The sequence below is a fragment of the Cebus imitator genome, unplaced genomic scaffold, assembly GCF_001604975.1.
Source record: "Cebus imitator isolate Cc_AM_T3 unplaced genomic scaffold, Cebus_imitator-1.0 Scaffold586, whole genome shotgun sequence".
NCBI classification, from domain to species: Eukaryota; Metazoa; Chordata; class Mammalia; order Primates; family Cebidae; genus Cebus; species Cebus imitator.
This window is the reverse complement of record NW_016107901.1, coordinates 149,613-168,430: the sequence shown is the minus strand read 5'-3', so window position 1 is coordinate 168,430 and position 18,818 is coordinate 149,613. Positions and strand designations below refer to the sequence as shown.

At 47.8% G+C, this 18,818-nt stretch overlaps 1 protein-coding gene across 1 annotated transcript in view; it reads right to left on the bottom strand.

Annotated features, from left to right (window-relative positions):
• Positions 1-18,818, bottom strand: part of VOPP1 (VOPP1 WW domain binding protein) — a 93,584-nt gene that overhangs the window by 36,231 nt on the left and 38,535 nt on the right. Inside the window, exon 2 of the mRNA XM_017516422.2 lies at positions 11,139-11,197. Coding sequence (XP_017371911.1) covers positions 11,139-11,197 — 59 coding nt within the window. The remainder of the gene's footprint in view (positions 1-11,138; positions 11,198-18,818) is intronic.

Here is an 18,818-nt window from a genome sequence, read left to right as displayed (position 1 = left end):
TCTTCGGAATCTTTCCCGGAACCTAACCTTTTCACAGTCTCTCTCTCACTGTCTTCCCAACCAGAAACCTCTGATTTATTTGACTCCCTTTCCCTCCACACGGACTCTTCTGTGAGATGCTTTTTGTGCCCACCGCCTGTTCCTCAGCCCTGCTTCTACAGGAGGAGTCGGACTCTGCCTTGCCTTTACTACAGCCACCGCCTCCTCCCCTGCTGAAGACCAGTGGACCGTGTCGCCATACTGTTCCCGGACCAAACAGAGGGTCAGGCTGCTGTTTGTCCTGGCCCAATAATGAGATGCTGATGAACAGAGGAGGAAGAGTTTTTATTTCTGCAACCGGTTACTGGTAGAAGGCCTGGAAATTATCGACAGACCAACTCAAAATTACGTTTTCCAGAGCTTATATACCTTCTAAGCTATATGTCTACATGTAAGTGTGCGTTCATCTAAAGATATAAATGACTAACTTCTTTTAATCTATAACTAAGGTCTGAGTCCTCAAGATCTTCCTCTGGAGCCTCAGTAAATTCACTCTAAGTGGGTCCAGGTGCTGGGGTGATCACCCTTATTATGCCTCCTGCTAAATCACGGAGGTTTGGGGAGTTCCTTCAGACTCCCGATAAACTTGTTTGTGGAGGCCTGGGGAGCTTCTTCAGACCCACAATAAAGCTTGTTTAATCCTAAACGGGTCCTGTTAGGAATGCCTTCGTTATTTTGTCATGCTTTAGGGCCCAGGAAAGGCCTAGGCAAAACTCTTGGTGGGCTTTTGTTACATTCCAGCCTTTATACATGGGCACTGACTTTTTTTAGTTTTTAATATTTAACTTAGCCACGCAGTCAGTACTGAAACACTTGTTATGGAGGCCTGTGTTAGTGGGACCTGGCCTGCCCCAATGCTGTGTGCAGAAGGGAGCCTCAGTCCCTCAGAAGGCATTTGAGACCCTTCTCACTGGGCTTCTCCCTCCTTTTTCTATCTCATCTCCTGCCATCTACCAGGCACCCTGCACTCCAGCCCCACGATTCCCCACTGCACCCTGCACCTTTGTGTTCCCATGCCTACACTCCTCCCACATCCTCCGACTCCCCCCCATGCCCCCACTTCAAAGGTCAGCCCTGTGAGGTCTCTCCCAGCACCATCCCCTGCTGTCCCCATCCGTCCTGCTCCTCCCTTGGCAGGACCCCCATTTCTACAGCCTCACCCGTGAGCAGTATTGTGGTTAACTGTTAGAGGCCTCTGTCCTCCATACCAGACATGAGCTTAAGGGCAACCTATGCATAGCCCAGTTACCCACCTTGGTTCCAGAACCTTGTAAAGGTTTTGACTTAAACAGAAGGGACGCTGCAGCAGAAAGGCAACTTAGCAAAGATGGGAACAATACATTAATAACAAGAACTCAAAAGCACACAAAGGACATTGATTAAAATGTTAACACAGAGCTGGTGGGGACAGTTTGAAACTGGTTCTCTCAGACAATGATGACCTATTACCATGATGACCCTCAGGGACAGCAGTCAGTATTTATTAGAATATCAAATAAGCATAAGCTTTGATTCAGCAATTCAATTTCTGCAAATCCACCCCATGTAATATAGCCAGCATTAAAATATACGAAACATCATACCAAATGGAATTTTTAAAGACTATAAATAGCCTCATGTTGTTCAAATATGTTCTTGCTACCAAGTGAATTATTAAAAATTTGTTTATGACCACAGCTTAAAATTTTAGAATGTTAAGAGAAAATACCCTGGATGCCCCAAATCACTAAGCTAAAAGGAAAAATCAAGCTGAAACGGCTCAGGGTAAACCTGCCTCCCATTCTGTTCAAAGTCATCCCTCTGCTCACTGAGACAGATGCATATTCTGATTGCCTCCTTTGGAAAGGCTAATCAGAAACTCGAAAGAATGCAACCCCCTGTACCTCACCTGTGACCTGGAAGTCCCCTACCTGCTTCAAGTTGTCCCTGCCTTTCTGGATGAACCAATGTACTTCTTACAGATATTGATGATAATTCACATCTCCCTAAAATGTATAAAACCGAGCTGTGCCCCGACCACCTTGGGCACGTGTTGTCAGGGGTTCCCGAGGCTGTGACACGGGTGCACATCTTCAACCTTGGCAAAACAAACTTTCTAAATTAACCGAGACCTGTCTCAGGTCTTCTGGGTCTACAAGAATTACAGATAAAGAACTGAGAAGCTTCAATAGTTTTTTTTTCAAAAAGGCACTAACTGTATAAATGAATGATGAGGTGTCCCTAGGAAATATTCTGCTGCTATCAAAAAGAATGGTGGGGGGGACTCTGTATACTGACTTAGAAGCATATTCACAATATGTAATTAAAAGAAATAAAGTTCAGCCAGGTGCAGTGGCTCACACCTATAATCCTAACGCTTTGGGAGGCTGAGGTGGGCGGGTCACTTGAGGTCAGCAGTTTGAGACCAGCCTGGTCAACATGGTGAAGCCCCATCTCTACTAAAACTACAAAAATTAACCAGGCGTTGTGGCGTGTGCCTGTAATCCCAGCCACCTTGGGAGGCTGAGGCTGAATCGCTTGAACCTGCAAGGTGGAGGTTTCGGTGAGCCAAGATCATGACACTGAACTCCAGCCTGGGTGACAAAGTGAATAAATAAATAAATAAATAAAGTTCAAATATATACAGAAGATCACATTTTAGGGGTCTAAAGCTCTTAAGCAGATCATCACAAGGGATAGATTTCTCCCTGTTATAGAGAAGGCGTCTCCAACTTACACCAGGAATCTTCACTGATAAACCCAACAAGAACCAAGGAAAAAGAAACTGTGCTCTTGAATATCTGCCCCCTCCTGGCTGCAGCCCAAAGGGTGTGCTCCATCTCCTGATGGCAGAACAGTGAGGGTCTGCAGCAGGCGCATGAAGCACTCAGCCGGGGAAACGCCCCTGCTCCCACTGCCCAGTGCTGCGGAGAGCTCAGCGAAGGCGTCCAGCTGACTTTGCACAGAGGGGCCTCCCCATCAGGCTCAGAGTCTGCCTGCAGGGCCATGAAGGGCACCTGCTGGTCAGAGATGGCCTCGTGTCCAGGGAGCCTGGGACTGACCCTGGCACCCGCACCCCTAGCAGGCAGGTAAAGCGGTCCGCCAGGTGCTGGCTCTACCAACCCTGTCTCTGGATCTTGATTTGACACCTGTGAACAGCACTTCACCTACTCACAGCATTAATTATTCACAGCAGAGAAATGAACCCAGAGGCAGCCAACAGCACGGGGTAATGTAAGCACTTTAAAAGAAGCTTCACGCTCCAATGGGAGACTTGGGAATAAGGCCTGAAAGCAGCCTGGTCAAAATCAATAGTGCTGGCAGGAATGGGCCCTGCCTCCTGCTGGATAAGCCCTGGACCCTGTGCTCCTCCAGAACAGGCCCTGCCTCCCCCGTCACTAACTTCCCTACACACCGGCTACCTCCCGCTTTAGTGGTGCTCTGAAAATTACAGGTACTCAGTAATGCACGACACTGATGATCATATTCCTTAATTCTGTTTCGTGGATCCTATCTTCCCCTTATCCAGCAGTTTGACAACAAGCAGCCATCCATATGTTCCCTTCCACACTCTCCTTTGAGCTTGGCAGTGTGTGAATTTCCTGTTATCTCAGTGGAGTTGACTTCCGAGAAGCTTCTCCACATTCTTTCCTTCAATGGTACTTAGATCTGAACAAAAAACTAAAATAAGTGAGCAAACAGAAGACCCAGAACCCAAATGCCCTGCAGCTCTGCCCCATCCACGCGGCAGCCAGAGATGTGACCCAGTCATGCAAAAGACCTCTGACGATGCTGCAGGCCCAGCGAGACTTAGCATCTCCTGGTGTCAGCTGCCATGTCGGTAAAACTAGAGGGAGACGGTCTTAATACCTTAATACCTGGTATTCTATGAGAATGGAGGTAAGTACAGAACCACCTTTGGGGCCAAATCTTTTCGTCCTGCCAGCCCTTCAAAGGGCCAAGTGTTATTTTCCTTTTAAATCATGATGTCCAGTCAAGAGTACTAAACCATCTCTAACCCCCCCTCAATTTTCTGGATGACAGCAGATTCATTTCAATTCATAGTAACAAGAAACTTCCACATCTAAATCGTCAGCTCTCTCTGGCTTTTTAAAGTCACATGAAAAAAGTCGTCTGAAGTCCAGGTAACTGTCAGAAAGCACCTGACATGTCTAAGGAGCCATGAGATCCGGCCCAGTGAGGCCAGGCTCCCGGATCCACCCCAGCGCCTGACTGGGAGCGGTGCCCTTTTTCACGCTGTCACGTCAGTACCAAGACCTGCAGAAGACAGAAGACTCACTGGCTTGGAAGGAGACACAAGGTGGTCGCTTTGTACTTGGCAAGCAGGCTGGACCCTTAATGAGCTAAAATCCATCTCCCATTTGTCGCTTGTCTCTGCTACATCACACACGCCTGCTCAGTCATTCATCTTTTATTCTCTAGGCTATAAATTATTCCCAGCAGCCAGCCAGAGTGTTGTGGAATAAGTGGGATGAGGCCTTGAAGATGACCTAGCACAGGAAACGGGCCCAGAGAGATGGAACCTTTGCCCAAGATCACACAGCAACTTGATGGCACAGCTGGGCTAGAGAAGATCTTTTGAATTCCAGCCCCTAAAATATGTTCCATCCCCAAAGAATGCTTTCAGATTCACTCCTTCCGTCTCCACCCCTCCACCATTCGTCTCCGTTACTAAAGGTATACTGTACTGAGTGCCTTCTATGGGCCAGGCCCTGTGTTGTTAACACAAAAGTTATAAACATCAGCAAGACAGGCTCCCAGCATAGGGAGGAGACACACAGATGTTTTATTTCAGCCACAGTAAGTCCCGTGAAGGAGCATGGTATCCATGTACCAAAGAGGGGTATGGGCTGCAGAGAGGGACCCTCATCACCACAGCGTGCTTAGGCAAGCACTCCACACATGTCAGCCACTGCATTCCCAGGCTGTGTGTCTGACAGAGTTGGTGTCTCAGCTAGTCTGGGACAACTCAGGGCCGCCCTCTGCTCTGCCCTGCTGCAAAGGCAGATGCAAAGAAGTGAACAGGTCTTAGCTGTCCTTGTGGTGAGCTGGGGCCATGCAGTCTGCCGGAATGGGCTCTGCCTCCTGCTGGATAAGCCCTGAACCCTGTGTGACAAACGTGCACCTCTGTCAGCTGTGGAGGAGCCTCTCGAGGTCCCTGTCCACACCCTGGCATACAGACATGCTGCGTCACCTTCAGCCTGCTACTGCCTCCCAGGCCACCACCCTCTCTCTGCTCTTCCACAGGCCATGTCCTCTCATGGGTGGTGGCTGTGAGACGGGCTGCCTCTGGGGAGCTGAGGAGTACCTGGGCTGGAAATCTCAGTGGAGAGGGAAATCTCAGCGAAGAGGGTGACATTTCTTATAACCACTGCTCCTGACCCTAGAGGACCTCACTGCCCACAAATGGATGGTGGTGTCCACTCAGGCGTGGAGGAAGGACCAGGTAACCTCTGGAAGATACTGAAGACGTGCTGGGAAAGGCCGCCTTCCAGAGCATCACCAAGAGCATGCCCAGCAGCGAGGTGGGACAGAGGTCCCCAGGTAAAGTCAGGGGACCCATCAGCCACCTCTGGACACAGAACCCCCGGTCTTCTCCAAGGTCTGTGTTAAAATCTGCCAAATGAAACTGCAAATATTCGGAAGACTGCAGACACTACAAACAGTGACTGAGTCCTTACTCACATGCACAGCAGTATTTGTATTGCACGGCAACCCAGTGCACCAGGCACCGCGACCACACCTCCTTTACAGAGAACTGAAGCCGCAGGCTGAACAGCGCCTGGGGCTACCTCCTCCCTTGCCTCTCCACCTTGCTGCGCCACAGGAGCAGTAGGCACAGACTCTGTGACAGGCAGGAGCTCCCTGTCACCTGATGAGGGAGGACTCAGTGCTCCCTGCAGCCACCTGGACGTCAGACTGAGCTCCCAGACGTGGATCTGCGTCTAGGCTCTTCTCTGAAAAACGCCACCTTAGTCGGCAGCACTTTCTGGACTGGGAGGGAAGTGTGCTGCTTTGCGGCTTTGGATCCTGCAAGACATGCTCCTCGGTCAGCTCCCACCTTTATCTTCTCATCTTTGGGCTCCAGGAAGCTCACACGGTGGCCCATTTCAGGCCACGCTGCCAAAGGAGCTGAGGGAGCAAGGCCTGGGCAGAAGTGTGACTCGAGGGGAGAATGCAAGCCACGGGCCGGGAACTGCTGGGGCCACACAGACACCTGCTATTTTGAAACCACATGCTGCTAACAGGAGACACCTAGTAAGCCCTGACCCAAAGCACAGAGAGGCACATTTTAATTCAGAGCTCTTGGAAGGGCAGCTTGCAACAAGAAAGGCAGGTAGTGAAGGAAAGTGGAAGGGAAAAAGAAACATTATTGGAGGGAACGGGAATATATTGCTTTTCTGTTCAGATCCCAAACGGTCTTTTTCTTCAAAAAGGAGAATATCTTGTTTATACATGTAATACACAGTCTCCCATACCAACAATGGAAAAATAGCAAATTAAGGAAATGAAACAAACCTTGATGCAGGGATAGGGTAGAAAGAGAGATCATTTAGCACAAAGAAATCGGAACAGGTGAGAATAATTTTGAATGTCTAGGTAGCAACAGCGGAAAACCTACATTTCATTAAAAGAGATCAGTCTCTGTTAGCTTACTAACTGGCATGCTGGAATGAAATTCAGGGACAGGCAGAGTGGGGAGAAGGTGGCTGCCATCTGTGATTTCCGGCGAGATAGAATGAAATCAGATTATCAAATATAGAAGTAAAATCTCTAAAACAAGTTTGCAACCTAGGTGTTCCCTTCCCAATGCACTCCGCATGATGAGTTACACTCACAAAACAGAGGTGTTATTTGAAATACATTTTCCACAGGGGAAAGAAAAAAAACAACCTCTAACAAAACAGGACGCCACCCTCAGTCAACGTATTTGTAAGGAATAATCTATCTTGGAGAATCTTAGATAAAGCACTTTACTCAGATGAAATTAAACGTAGAATATACGTACATTTTACATGACATCTACTATAATTTAAGATTTTTTTGAGATGGAGTTTCACTCTGTAGCCCAAGCTGGGGTGCAGTGGCACCATCTTGGCTCACTGCAACATCCGCCTCCAGGGCTCAAGCAATTCTCATGCCTCAGCCTCCCGAGTAGCTGGGACTACAGGCTTGCGCAACTATGCCCAGCTGATCTTTTGTGTGTATATTTTAGTAGAGATGGGATTTCAACATGTTGCCCACAGTGGTCTCAAACTCATGAGCTCAGGAGATCTGCCCACCTCAGCCTCCCAAAAGGGCGGATTACAGGCCACTGCACTCGGCCAATTTTAAGGTTTTTTTAAATGTAATGTTAAACATGTTTCAGAAATGACCAGTCTCACGTGACTGTACCACTGCTGCCTGAGGCACAGGTACCCTCCCTGTCCTGCACACCACAACGCACCACACCTGACACGTGGTGGCCCTCCACAGATACCTGCGTCTGGAATGAATGAGGTGCAGCCGTCACCATCCCCAGGACAACACCCTGCACACTGGCCATGTGTCCAGAGGCCAGGCCAGCCGTGGTGTGCAATGGCAGCTCGCCAGCCTCCACTGCATCCCGCCCAGGCCTCCGGAAGAAGGGCGAGCCTGGGCTGGATACGAGTCTCCTGTACCTGCATTGCCTTCTGCACCAAGGTGGCAGAAACCACAGCGGGCTCCAGCGATCAACAATAACGTGCCCTCAAGGTTAACTCTAGGGCAGCTGTGCCTCCTGCAGGCCAAGCACTTCCAGTGGGGGTGCTGCTACCGTCTTTTGCCTGCAGCAGACCTCTCCTGGAGCAAGATATGCTTGGATGGAGTAGAATACAGCTAAGCAATTTCTACTCATTGTCCTTGAAGAAAAATGCTTCATGACCCCAACCTGATGGACAGTGGAGAAAACAGCTTTGGAGAAGACACCTTTTGAGTGTTAAATCTCTGGACCGGTTAGGGCACTGGACAAGCCACCACACGTGTGCTAGCTGCCCTTTCTCCTTGGTACCACACTGGGTTCACTGCTATATCAGGACACTGCCGTCCCTCGCATGTGCGGGGAAGTGGCACACTGAGTCTGTAGCACTAATCTCATGAGCATACGTGAGAGAGGTGAGCTGGCCTTGGGTTTGTTCTGTTCTTACAACTTCTGCACTGGCCACGTACATGCCCCGTGCCTCAAACCCAGCAGGTTTTACAGAGGAAGCAGCTGCCAAGATCGCAGCGCCAATAACAGAGCGGAGGGATGGGAAGGCTGCTGCTATACAGAGGTGGGGACCGCACCACGTGGGGAATGTGCTCCATGCTACTGCATGGGTCACTTTAAAACGGTTAATTCTTTTCTCTGAATTTCACCCCAATTAAATAAAAAAGTAATGGCAAATATGTGAACTCTGCACGAACATGATGACAAACATCAGGTGCCATGCACTGGGCCAGGCGGCAGGGTCACAGAATGCAGAGCCCACGGCCCCATCCCGAAGCACTCGCCACCTGGCGCAGTTCACTGGTGTTGTCAGCACTCTCTCAGAGCCAAAACAGGGAGGGAGGAACAAACTCTTAAGGGGACAGGGGAACTGCGTCAGAAGAAGCTCAGAGAACTGGGAAACAACCAAAGGTCCCCTGCGTGGGTCAGCGCTGCTGACCGAACGGTGGGAACTGCAAGGAAATGCATCCGCTCACCAACGAGGATGGCCGCTGTGTCGGGCACTATCCTATGCCTTGCTGGGGAGTCAAGTATTTATAACTTGTTGCCCTCATGAGACTCACAATAGGGAAGGAAGATAAAGCCAGACACTCTCTTGAAAGTCTACTGTTAAAAGGACCTTGTTCCTGATGGTTTTAAGCAAAAAAGTGACATGAAAATTTAGAAAGAAGTGAGAACTGGATGGGAGCAGAGGCTGAAAGGAGACCAGTTAGAAAGTTTCTGCAGTGGTTCAGAGGGGCATTCACAGATCTGAATGTGAGTGAGGGCACTAGGAACCAGAGGAGAAACAGAAAGACCAGAGTCAGAACCGAGAAGACCAGTGGGTGGGGTGGCGTTTTCTGGCACCATGAGGTCAGAAGACCTCAATTCACGTACGGGGCACAGGACAACGCTGGGCCTGGAGTAGGCGCTTAGTAACTATTACCTGCTGTTATTCCCATGCTGAGCTTCGTGTTCTAACAGTCACTTGGCTTTTCCATTTTTCTAGACAGTGCACTTAAGGTGCTCTGGATCCTTCTCCCCACCATTGGAAGAGAAAAGCAGGAAAGAAAACCGAGCCACAGGCCTGAGTGACAAAAGCAGGGCTTGTCTCTGTGTTCCCTGGTTCCAACTCAATGTAAAATACTTTCACAATATGCAGGGAACAAGTGAATTAATAAAGAACAAATGAACAAGTCAATACAAGAACAGCAGTGACCTATGACGCGCAAGCTGACAAAGCTCATCTATAAAACAACTGGAGAAATAGGTTTTCAAGGCAGTACACACAGGAGGCCCAAGGTCCACATTTGCACAAGAAGGTGAACAAGGAAATAAAGTGTACTGATGAAAATTCATTACGCCGAGAAGGCCCAAAATATTTTCTCTTCCTGTTATCCCATTACCATTTCTCTTCAATCTGACAATTCTGTAATTAGAGCCCCAGTCTTTACACTGCTGCTTTATTTTCCAAGTGGGGTCTGTCTTTCTGCAGCTGCAGAGGCTTCCTGCCAGGGCCTCCACGCCATGGGGCATATTGACTCCTGCTTGTCAGTATAAAACCAAGACGAGGAACATGGCCAGCCTCTCCGTGCCCCACCCCCACTGACAGATGGGCAACCTTCCCCTCCTACACTGGGCTCCTCAAGAATGACAAGGACGAGGCTGGGCAAGGTGGCTCACACCTCTAATCCCAGCACTTTGGGAGGCCAAGGCAGGCGGATCGCTTGAGGTCAGGAGTCGAGACCAGCCTGGCCAACATGGAGAAACCCCGTTTCTACTGAAAATACAAAAATTAGCTGGGCATGGTGGTACATGCCTGCATTCTCAGCTACTTGGGAGTCTGAGACATGAGAATCGATTGAACCCAGAGGCGGGGGCTGCAGTGAGATTGCCCCACTACACTCTCGCCTGGTGACAGAGTAAGAGTCCGTCTCGGAAAAGAAAAAAATAATAATGACAGGTAAGAAAAAGGTATGTTCTGACAGATTAAAAAATAGCCCTTTCTGCTGTTATTATACGTCTCCTACCCAATTACCCTATAAGCTAGAATATACAGTGTTTCTGCTAGACTACAATTATATGCCTGAAGAATCTCAGGTTTTACAAAATTCAATACTAAGAATAATCGAGTTTTTGGGAAATTTTGGTTAGGGCATTCCACTCAATACCTAAGGAACTTCAAAACAGAATCAAAAACAGGAACTGATAACCTGGAGAGTTAATGTAGCCACTGAGGTAGGTGGCTCCACAGGGCTGGTGGCTACCACGGCAGATATTACAAACACACGAAAACCACAGGGAGAAAATGCAGCCATGCCCTCATTACAGCAAGACTGGCAGACAGTGAGGGGGGCCCGGAAGGTGTATAACCTGCTCTGAGCTGAGAGGCTGTGACGGCAGCTCTCTGGGGAGGAAGCCTCAAGAGACAGGCGATCATTGTGACTTCCTACACATGTGCACAGACACACACACACACACACACCCCATCACAGTCACAGACGCGCACACACACACACCATCACAGTGGCTCCACTGCGGTCCTAAGTCTACTCCTACGATCCTTGCTTTCTTTGCCTAGGAAAATGTGCACAAGCCAACATAACGTTTGTCTTCCACAGACATGTCACCCCCATTTTCCCCTCACATGTGAGCTCACCTGCATCACAGAACAGGGCACAGGATTTCAGATCGTCCTCAGCGTAACTGGTCTGAATGGGCAGGATACCAGGGTGAGGTTGCCTGCTCATCCCCCAGCGAGGCAGGCCTGGCACCACAGTAGAGGCTGGGCCACACCGGGCTTTCCCTATCCCACACCCAGACCTTTAGCAAGACAATTCCCAGAGAAAGGTACTGCCACAGAATGAAACCACAGAAAAGTGCAAATACTTACATATAATAGGTTGGATAGAGTCCTTCAAAATACCAGCAATGCTTTTTGGCTTCTGTGCACTGCAAATAGAAGCAAGAAAAACTTTGTTAGCACTCAGGAATCTCCATCTTGTTGAGAAGGTCTCACAAAGGCAGCAAAGAAACCTGAGAGGACACAGCTTAACCCACGGAAAGCTGGGATATCAGGGCAGACAATGTATTACGTGACAGCCCTCCCCTTTCTCACGACTATTTCTTTTTTTTTTTTTTTTTTTGAGGCTTGAGACAGAGCCTCCCTCTGTGCCAGGCTGGAATACAGTGGTGAGATCTCGGCTCACTGAAACCTCCAACTCCCTAGTTCAAGCGATTCTCCTGCCTCAGCCTCCTGAGTAGCTGGGATTACAGGCACACACCACCACGCCCAGCTAATTTTTGTATTTTTAGTAGCGATGGGGCTTCACCATGTGGGCCAGGATGGTCTCAATCTCCTGACCTCGTGATAGGTCCACCTTGGCCTCCCAAAGTGCTGGGATTGCAGGCGTGAGCCACAACGCCCGGCCAACTTTGTTTCTTTAAAAACCTTTCATGAGAGATATGAGCATTTTAATGAAAAGGTAAATTAAAGACAATCTACTGTTTAAAATGTACTTGGTATGATACTTCAGATTACACAAGAATGCTAGAAATAAGGCACTGCAAAGACTTCCACTGCCCCTCAATTTCCATTTTAGAAAGACATCTCCAATAGCTTTAGCATTTCTAGATCTGCGTATTTCAGAATATGCTAAACCCACATTCCGACCTATGTCTGCCAGATGCTGCAAGTCACGGTTCACTCGCGGCCCTCTCTCATGTGCAGGAAGACAAAGGAGGAACAAGGAAAGACAATGGGAGCCTCTCCTGGGCTTTCCAGGTAAGACCAGCTCCAGACATCCACAGGAACGGCAGGGCAGGGGAGTGTGCACAGGCCTTGGAGCAGGGGCCAGATGCCACCTGGAGGCTCCTACAAACCTCCAGCAAGTGAGGCAGGCCAGCGTCCCCACTGCTCTCCAGGCAGGGAGCTCTCCATGCAGAGATGCTCTGCCTAGCTGAACAAGGCTTTTCTAAAATTATTCCATTTGTGCTGTCATTTTTGTTGTAAATTCATAACTTCCTACCTGCATGATCTAGTTTATCGGCCCCCATGTGTAAATAAAATCTTCGAAACCTTATGGTGCTTCCTGCTGGGAAGCAGCAGGAATGGAACAGCAAAGGAACAGCAAAACAATGCTTTACTTGGGCGAGGCAGGACCGTCCTGCCCAAAGCCCGTCCTCCAGCGGGAGAATGGCTAGGTCAGCTTCCTCTTAGCCTGTCCGCAGCCCCAGCAGCTGTACAGCAATGCCCTCCTGCCACAATTGGCCTGCAGCTGGAAAGGAGTTAGACACAGGCCCTACATCTACAGCGGCATGCCATGGGAGAGGTGAGAGCCAACATCAGGCTGGCGACATGTGATGGCTTACGAAAATGGCAGGAACGCCTGGATTTTGGAGAATGTGCTTTGAGATACTCAGAGGCATACTCAGGCAGCCTGGTGTGACCTAGTTTTATTAATGGAAAATGAGTTTAATTTAGACTAGGTTAGCTCCTGTCCAGTTTAAGAAATGAAGCTCAGACAGCTGACGAAATCAATTTATTTTGGCAAGGAAGAGAAATTTCAGGTCTCTGCCCCAAATTACAATTCTTTTCACTAGAGTCTTCTGTGATAAACGGAGAAACCAGGTCTGCCTTCCATGTGTCACTTTAAGCGAGTCTTTCTTATTCTCCATCACCACCATCGACGGGCAAACGTTCCTGGAACCTGACACTTAAGTTCCACACGATCAAGAAGTGAGGCCAGGGAACAGCAGAACTCAAGCCCACAGCCCCCTTCCTGCCCGCGGCCTCAGTGCTCCAAGGCTGCTCGGCAGAGACACGCCACAGCCACGAGGCGAGAGCCGGGCGCACGGGCTGGCAGTGGAAATAAGGAGTGGCTCTGGCCTCCACAGCAGCCTTTTCTGCAATTCCTCTTGGTTAAAGGTTTCCGGATCTGAAGCAGTCACTTGATACTCTAATACCACATCTCCATCACTAATGCAATGTGTTTCAGAAAAAACTTTTTCTTCCAATCAGACAAAATAATGCCACATTTCTGAATGCACATTGTCTCTGGGGTATAGGAGTATGAGGAATGCCACTTTACAAATTAAGGCGAGAGTCTTCTTCCAGGTCCCATAGCTTCTTTGCGGTAGCAAAATTGACAGTCCCTGGTACAGTATCTTCCGGACTCACCAGAGCTCCCCTGAGAAACTTACTCTGCCCACCTCTAGCAAGAAAGAACAAAGGCCTCTGAGAGCTGATGTGAGATGATCCCCAAGATATGGTGTTAGTGAAAATGCATATGCAGAAACAAAAACATACGTTCAGTATACCATCCTCGGCGCCAAAGGAAACGTGTGTATTTGGCCTGCTTTATACAAACAGAATCCTAGGGTGCACACATCAAAACATCACATCCATCCCATAAATATGAACAATTATTATATACCAATAAATTTAAAAACAATCACAGGAAGGATTATTTTTCACATACTAGAGTGTGTGAAAATTGATCATAAGGGTCATTCTTGTCCTACCCAACTAACAGAGCCAAGGCCAGAGGGGCAAAACACTCAAGAGCACATAGCACTGCTCCAAGAAGTCATTCTGGGCAAGCCTGGCTGCCAAAACTGCCTGCCATGACTCTCAGACTAGCTTACCCAGCCCTATCCCTCACCAATGAGAGCTTCCCAGCTCCCCAAAACTTCACTAGTGCCAAAAAACAACTCTCAAAACCACCCCACAGGCACGGTGGCCCACGCCTGTAATCCCAGCACTTCGAGAGGCGGAAGAGAGCAGGTCACGTGGTCAAGAGATCAAGACCATCCTGGCTAACACCGTGAAACCCTATCTCTACTAAAAATATAAAAAATTAGCCGAGCATGGTGGCACGTGCCTGTAGTCCCAGCTGAGGCAGAAGAATCGCTTGTACCTGGGAGGCAGAGGTTGCAGTGAGCCAAGATGGCGCCACTGCACTCCAGCCTGGGTGACAGAGGGAGACTCAGTCTCAAAAAAAAAAAAAAAAAAAAAAAAAAAAAAAAAAAAAAAAAAAAAAAATCCCTGACATTTCTCCTTTTTTACAAGACTTCCAAACTTCTCTTTGTTCTTCAGACATACTGAAACCACCCAGTCAGTGTGTATGGCCCAGACTGCAATGCTTACTTCCTAAATAAAATGTTTTAAATTTAGAGATCTGTCTCTGTAAAAACCAGTGAAAATGCTTACCTGTGGAGGATGGATGGAGTGGAAGAGACAGGGGCAAGAGCAAGATTCTTCTGAGTGTATCTTTTTATACAGTTTGACTTTTGAACTGTTTTTTCATATTCAGATAATAAAGTTAAATAGAAAGTATTTTTTAAAATCACTCTTCTCAGAATGAAAGGATTTATGAAAGACTACCATGGCATGATCACACATGTCCCCTTTAGGCCGGGGACAACTAAGCAGGGTAGATGCCTGTGACGTCAGTGCTCACAGGGGACTGGCAAGGACACGCTCCTCTGGGGCCCTCCCCAGTGAAGGGCACCATTTCCATCCTACTCTTCCTCTGGCATTTTTCTGGGATATTCCCTAACTTCACGGCTGCCTACTTGTTGGTTTCTCTTCCTTAGTTACTTGCTAATAACCTTTTGCCATTTCTCACTAAACTACCCAAATAAAACATATTTTGAAAAACGAAACCACGGTTTGTTCTTTTACAAAAACTACTCTTAATATTAAGGCTACATTTCCTGAAACAGAAAACACCTTTACACAGAGCTGCCTGGCATTAAAATGTAGTTCCATTTCGTTGCTGTTGAAATTCCTGTGTTTGAAATTTGGTAATATCCTGGAAAGTGTCTCACTATTTTTGGTAGCTGGACTTTTACAGCAGCTTTCTTTTGAGGAAAGTCAACATCATAATACGCATATATACTATCTCACTATAGTTAATGAATGGCATGATTCCATTTGACAGCCAGATAACATGAAGAACGCAAAATCACAGGTCTCATTAGTCAACTGAAAAACCGCAAAATGAGGATACACAAGTCCTGATAATTGTGGCTGTTGAGCTGTTCCTTAATAAATGCTTGGTAACTGAACACCAGGTGTCAGAATCAGCCCGCCCAATCTAGGAGGACGCAGCCTTGTGATGGGAATGGAGACCAGGAGGTGGAGAGGCACACACCTGCCCGAGGAGTGCAGGGTTGAGAGCCGGGTGCTGCCAAGCTGAAGTCCGCTGAGAAAGGTAGTCTCTGCCTATCAAGTCCAAACTCCAAATCCAGCCCCAGCACCAGGACTCAAGACAAAGCCAGAGGGTTGGAGCTGTGGTCAAAGGGGAGTCTGCCAGGGACAAGTAAGAGGGATCTTGGCTAGGCACGGTGGCTCATGCCTGTAATCCCTGCACTTTGGGAGGCCAAGGCGGACGGATCACGAGGTCAGGAGATTGAGACCATCCTGGCCAACATGGTAAAAGCCCGTCTCTACTAAACAATCAAAAAAAAAGCTGGGCATGGTGGCACACGCCTGTAGTCCCAGCTACTCGGGAGGCTGAGGCAGGAGAATTACTTGAACCCCAGAGAAGAGATCGTGCCACTGCGCTACTGCTGGGGTGATAGTGCAAGAATCAATCTCAAAAAAAAAAAGAGGGATCTCCAGAGTACTCCTGACCACCGCCAGGCATGCAGATGTGGCCGCACAAGCAAGCAGGGGAGGGAGGCAGAAGGAAGGCCCCGCGCTGGGTCACACAGAAGCGCAGGAGTTGATGGGCAAAGGGGAACCCATGGGGAACGGAGGAGCCAAAGAACCAGGGCTGTGGGTCCTGGCCCTAACTGCAACCTGCCAGCCATGCCACCAACCAGTTTGGTCTGTCTCCTCATTTCTAAGGCAGGAGGGACTCTCTTTCCTGCTTTATGAAGAACCTGAGACTGAATGCATCGCAATGCCTGGCCAGACACCTCTCTCTCTGTGTCTCCTCTGGAACAAACAACCTCCAAGGCTCATCTTACGTGGTCCTCCAACATCCAAGCAGAAGCAATGCTTCCAAACCTCTTGAGAACAAAGGTTCTAAATAGGTAATGCCTTACATGTGTAAGTTTTCCAAAATCTCCCTTAAAAAAAAAAAAACCTATCCCAAAAAAAAAAAAAAAAAAAAAAAAAAAAAAAAACCCAAAAAAAAAAAAAAAACCCCCCTAAAAAAAAAAAAAAAAAAAAAAAAAAAAACAACCCTGAAAATGTATGTAAATGAAGGGCGAAAAAAGTGAATTTCTGGGTTTTATTCCCACTCTGAAAAGTCAGTCTACCCATTTTGCAAAGATACTACTACCATGATTTCTTAAGGATCAACCGTCTGGGGAAACAGAAATTGTGTGTCTGAGGAGAGGCTGACTGCTTCCTGTTACCAAGCAGGCATCCTCTGTGTTCAGGACGCTGTCCTGGGCTCTGGGAATACAGCAGCCCTGTGCCAGCGCCTGCGGGATATTACCTCCATGTGCACAGCAGAGACAGTATGAGAACAGTAACATACAACTTACAAGCTATGAACACAACAGACGGTGTGGGCTTATGAGGAAGCCTTCAGGAGCAACTCCGTTGAGGGGATCTACGGTTCACACTGGAGAGGCCTGAGGATGTCTCTGCTCAGGGAGGACTCCTGACACCCAGGGTTCAAGGTCCAGGGTACCTACAGATGTAGGTAAGCCATCCCAAATATAGTTATCCCTATTTAGGCAGGATCTAAATAAGCCCCAGAGAGTAAACCCTTGCTGATCTCCAACAGTAATCCTCATAGTGACATAAATTACTCCTCCATGTGCGCTCAGTGAGGAAGGACGCAGGACGCCACTGATGACGGGTGCTTCTTCCTTTTCTATCCCAAGCTAAAACAGAGCCGCGCCACAGGCAGCCACAGCTGACTTGGCGGGAACTGAAGCTTGTGACTCCGGGATGTGAGGAAGTGAAAGAGCAGGGTCAAGGATCCAAAACAATGTGGACTTTACCTAAATTCCACCTGTTCTGCTTTTAAGTGCAGGGGATAAAGTGAGACCTTTAGATAAAATAGCAGACGAACTTGCAAACCAGCAGCTCACTGACAGGACTCATCTCACTGACCCCTAGAAAGGAGAGATCCTTTTGTTACAAACAGCTTTGGCCAACGGTCTATCCCGGGCCAAAAGTCCAGGGTTTGCTTCAGGATGGTGGGACGGTCCCCAGGGAAGATCAGCCCGAGGACTCCGTCTTTTTCAAACGGGAGGGGCCCCCTGCTGTGCGTCTCGCTGCTTTCACATTCATCAAAAGCTGAACTTGACACACAGGCAATGAGATCCCAGCTGCTTCCAGCTCCAGCCCAATTAGAGTGGGCTTGCTACACTCCGCAAAGGCTGAGAACAAAGGGAGCCTCACGGGTGCTGGCAGGCTTGATGCTCAGGACCAGGGACAGAAGCAAAGGGCAGGGGGAGCCTGCTCAAAGTAGAGCGACAATCCTTGCAGGGAATGACAGGCAATTATCTCAAAGTCTCTGAATTTCAATTAATAAATAGGACCGATCATGCTTTAAATTCCTGTACTGGAATTTCAATCAGTTCCCTAAATGCTAATTACTTAATCCCCGGGTTTACGGGGCATTCTGTTTCTCAGGAATGTCTTATCTCCAAGGAACCTTGATTTTTTTAGAGATGACAGTATGAGGCTTCTCATAAGCACCATTTCTGAGTGGGAAGAAAGCAGATAAACTCTTAGAAAACGGAAATAAAAGATCCCCCCTGTCTTATAGAAGAAACGACATCCGCAATTTATACATGGCCGGCCAGCAAATAACAATCAGAGATGAGGCATCACCTTCCAGGGATGCTGGCTGGAAACCATAAACGAATCCCAACCACAAACCATGGGGAAATTCTGTCAAACTCTCGTAGCTGACTCTGAACAGCTGCTTTGCTTTACCTGCTTTGTGTTCAACAGAAGGATGGGGGAGCAGAACACCTCATGGCCTCTCATTCTAGCAGGTAAAAAGCCTCATCCCCAGCAGGTGAAAAATAATCAGTAACCAAACTTAAAAGCCAGCAGCAGAGGAAACTATCCAAATAAAATAGGGCCAATAGCTTTAAACAATAAAGACTTTACATGATTTGATAAGAAAAAGAAAAATTCCAACAGAAAAAAAATAAAACTGATATGAGAATTTTTCAAAGAAACACAAAAGGCCAAGAAACCTATTTTAAGAAACAATATTCATTAATAATCAAATAAATATAAACTACAACAGTATGGTTTTTACCTATCAAATTGGCATTTAAAAAAAATCCCGTAGTACCTATTGTCGACAAGGGCGTGAGGGAAAAAAAACATCACATAATTCTGTTGGGAAAATGAAATGTCTCAGGAAGACAATTTTTCAATACATATCAAAAATCTTTAAAATGTACGTAACTTTAGCCAGTTTAAACAATTGAGAACAAGTGTTATTTAAAAAACTAAAAACAAGGCCAGATGCCGTGGCTCACGCCTGTAATCCCAGCACTTTGGGAGTCTGAGGCAGGTGGATCACAAGGTCAGGAGATCAAGACCATCCTGGCCAACATGGTGAAACCTCGTCTCTACTAAAAA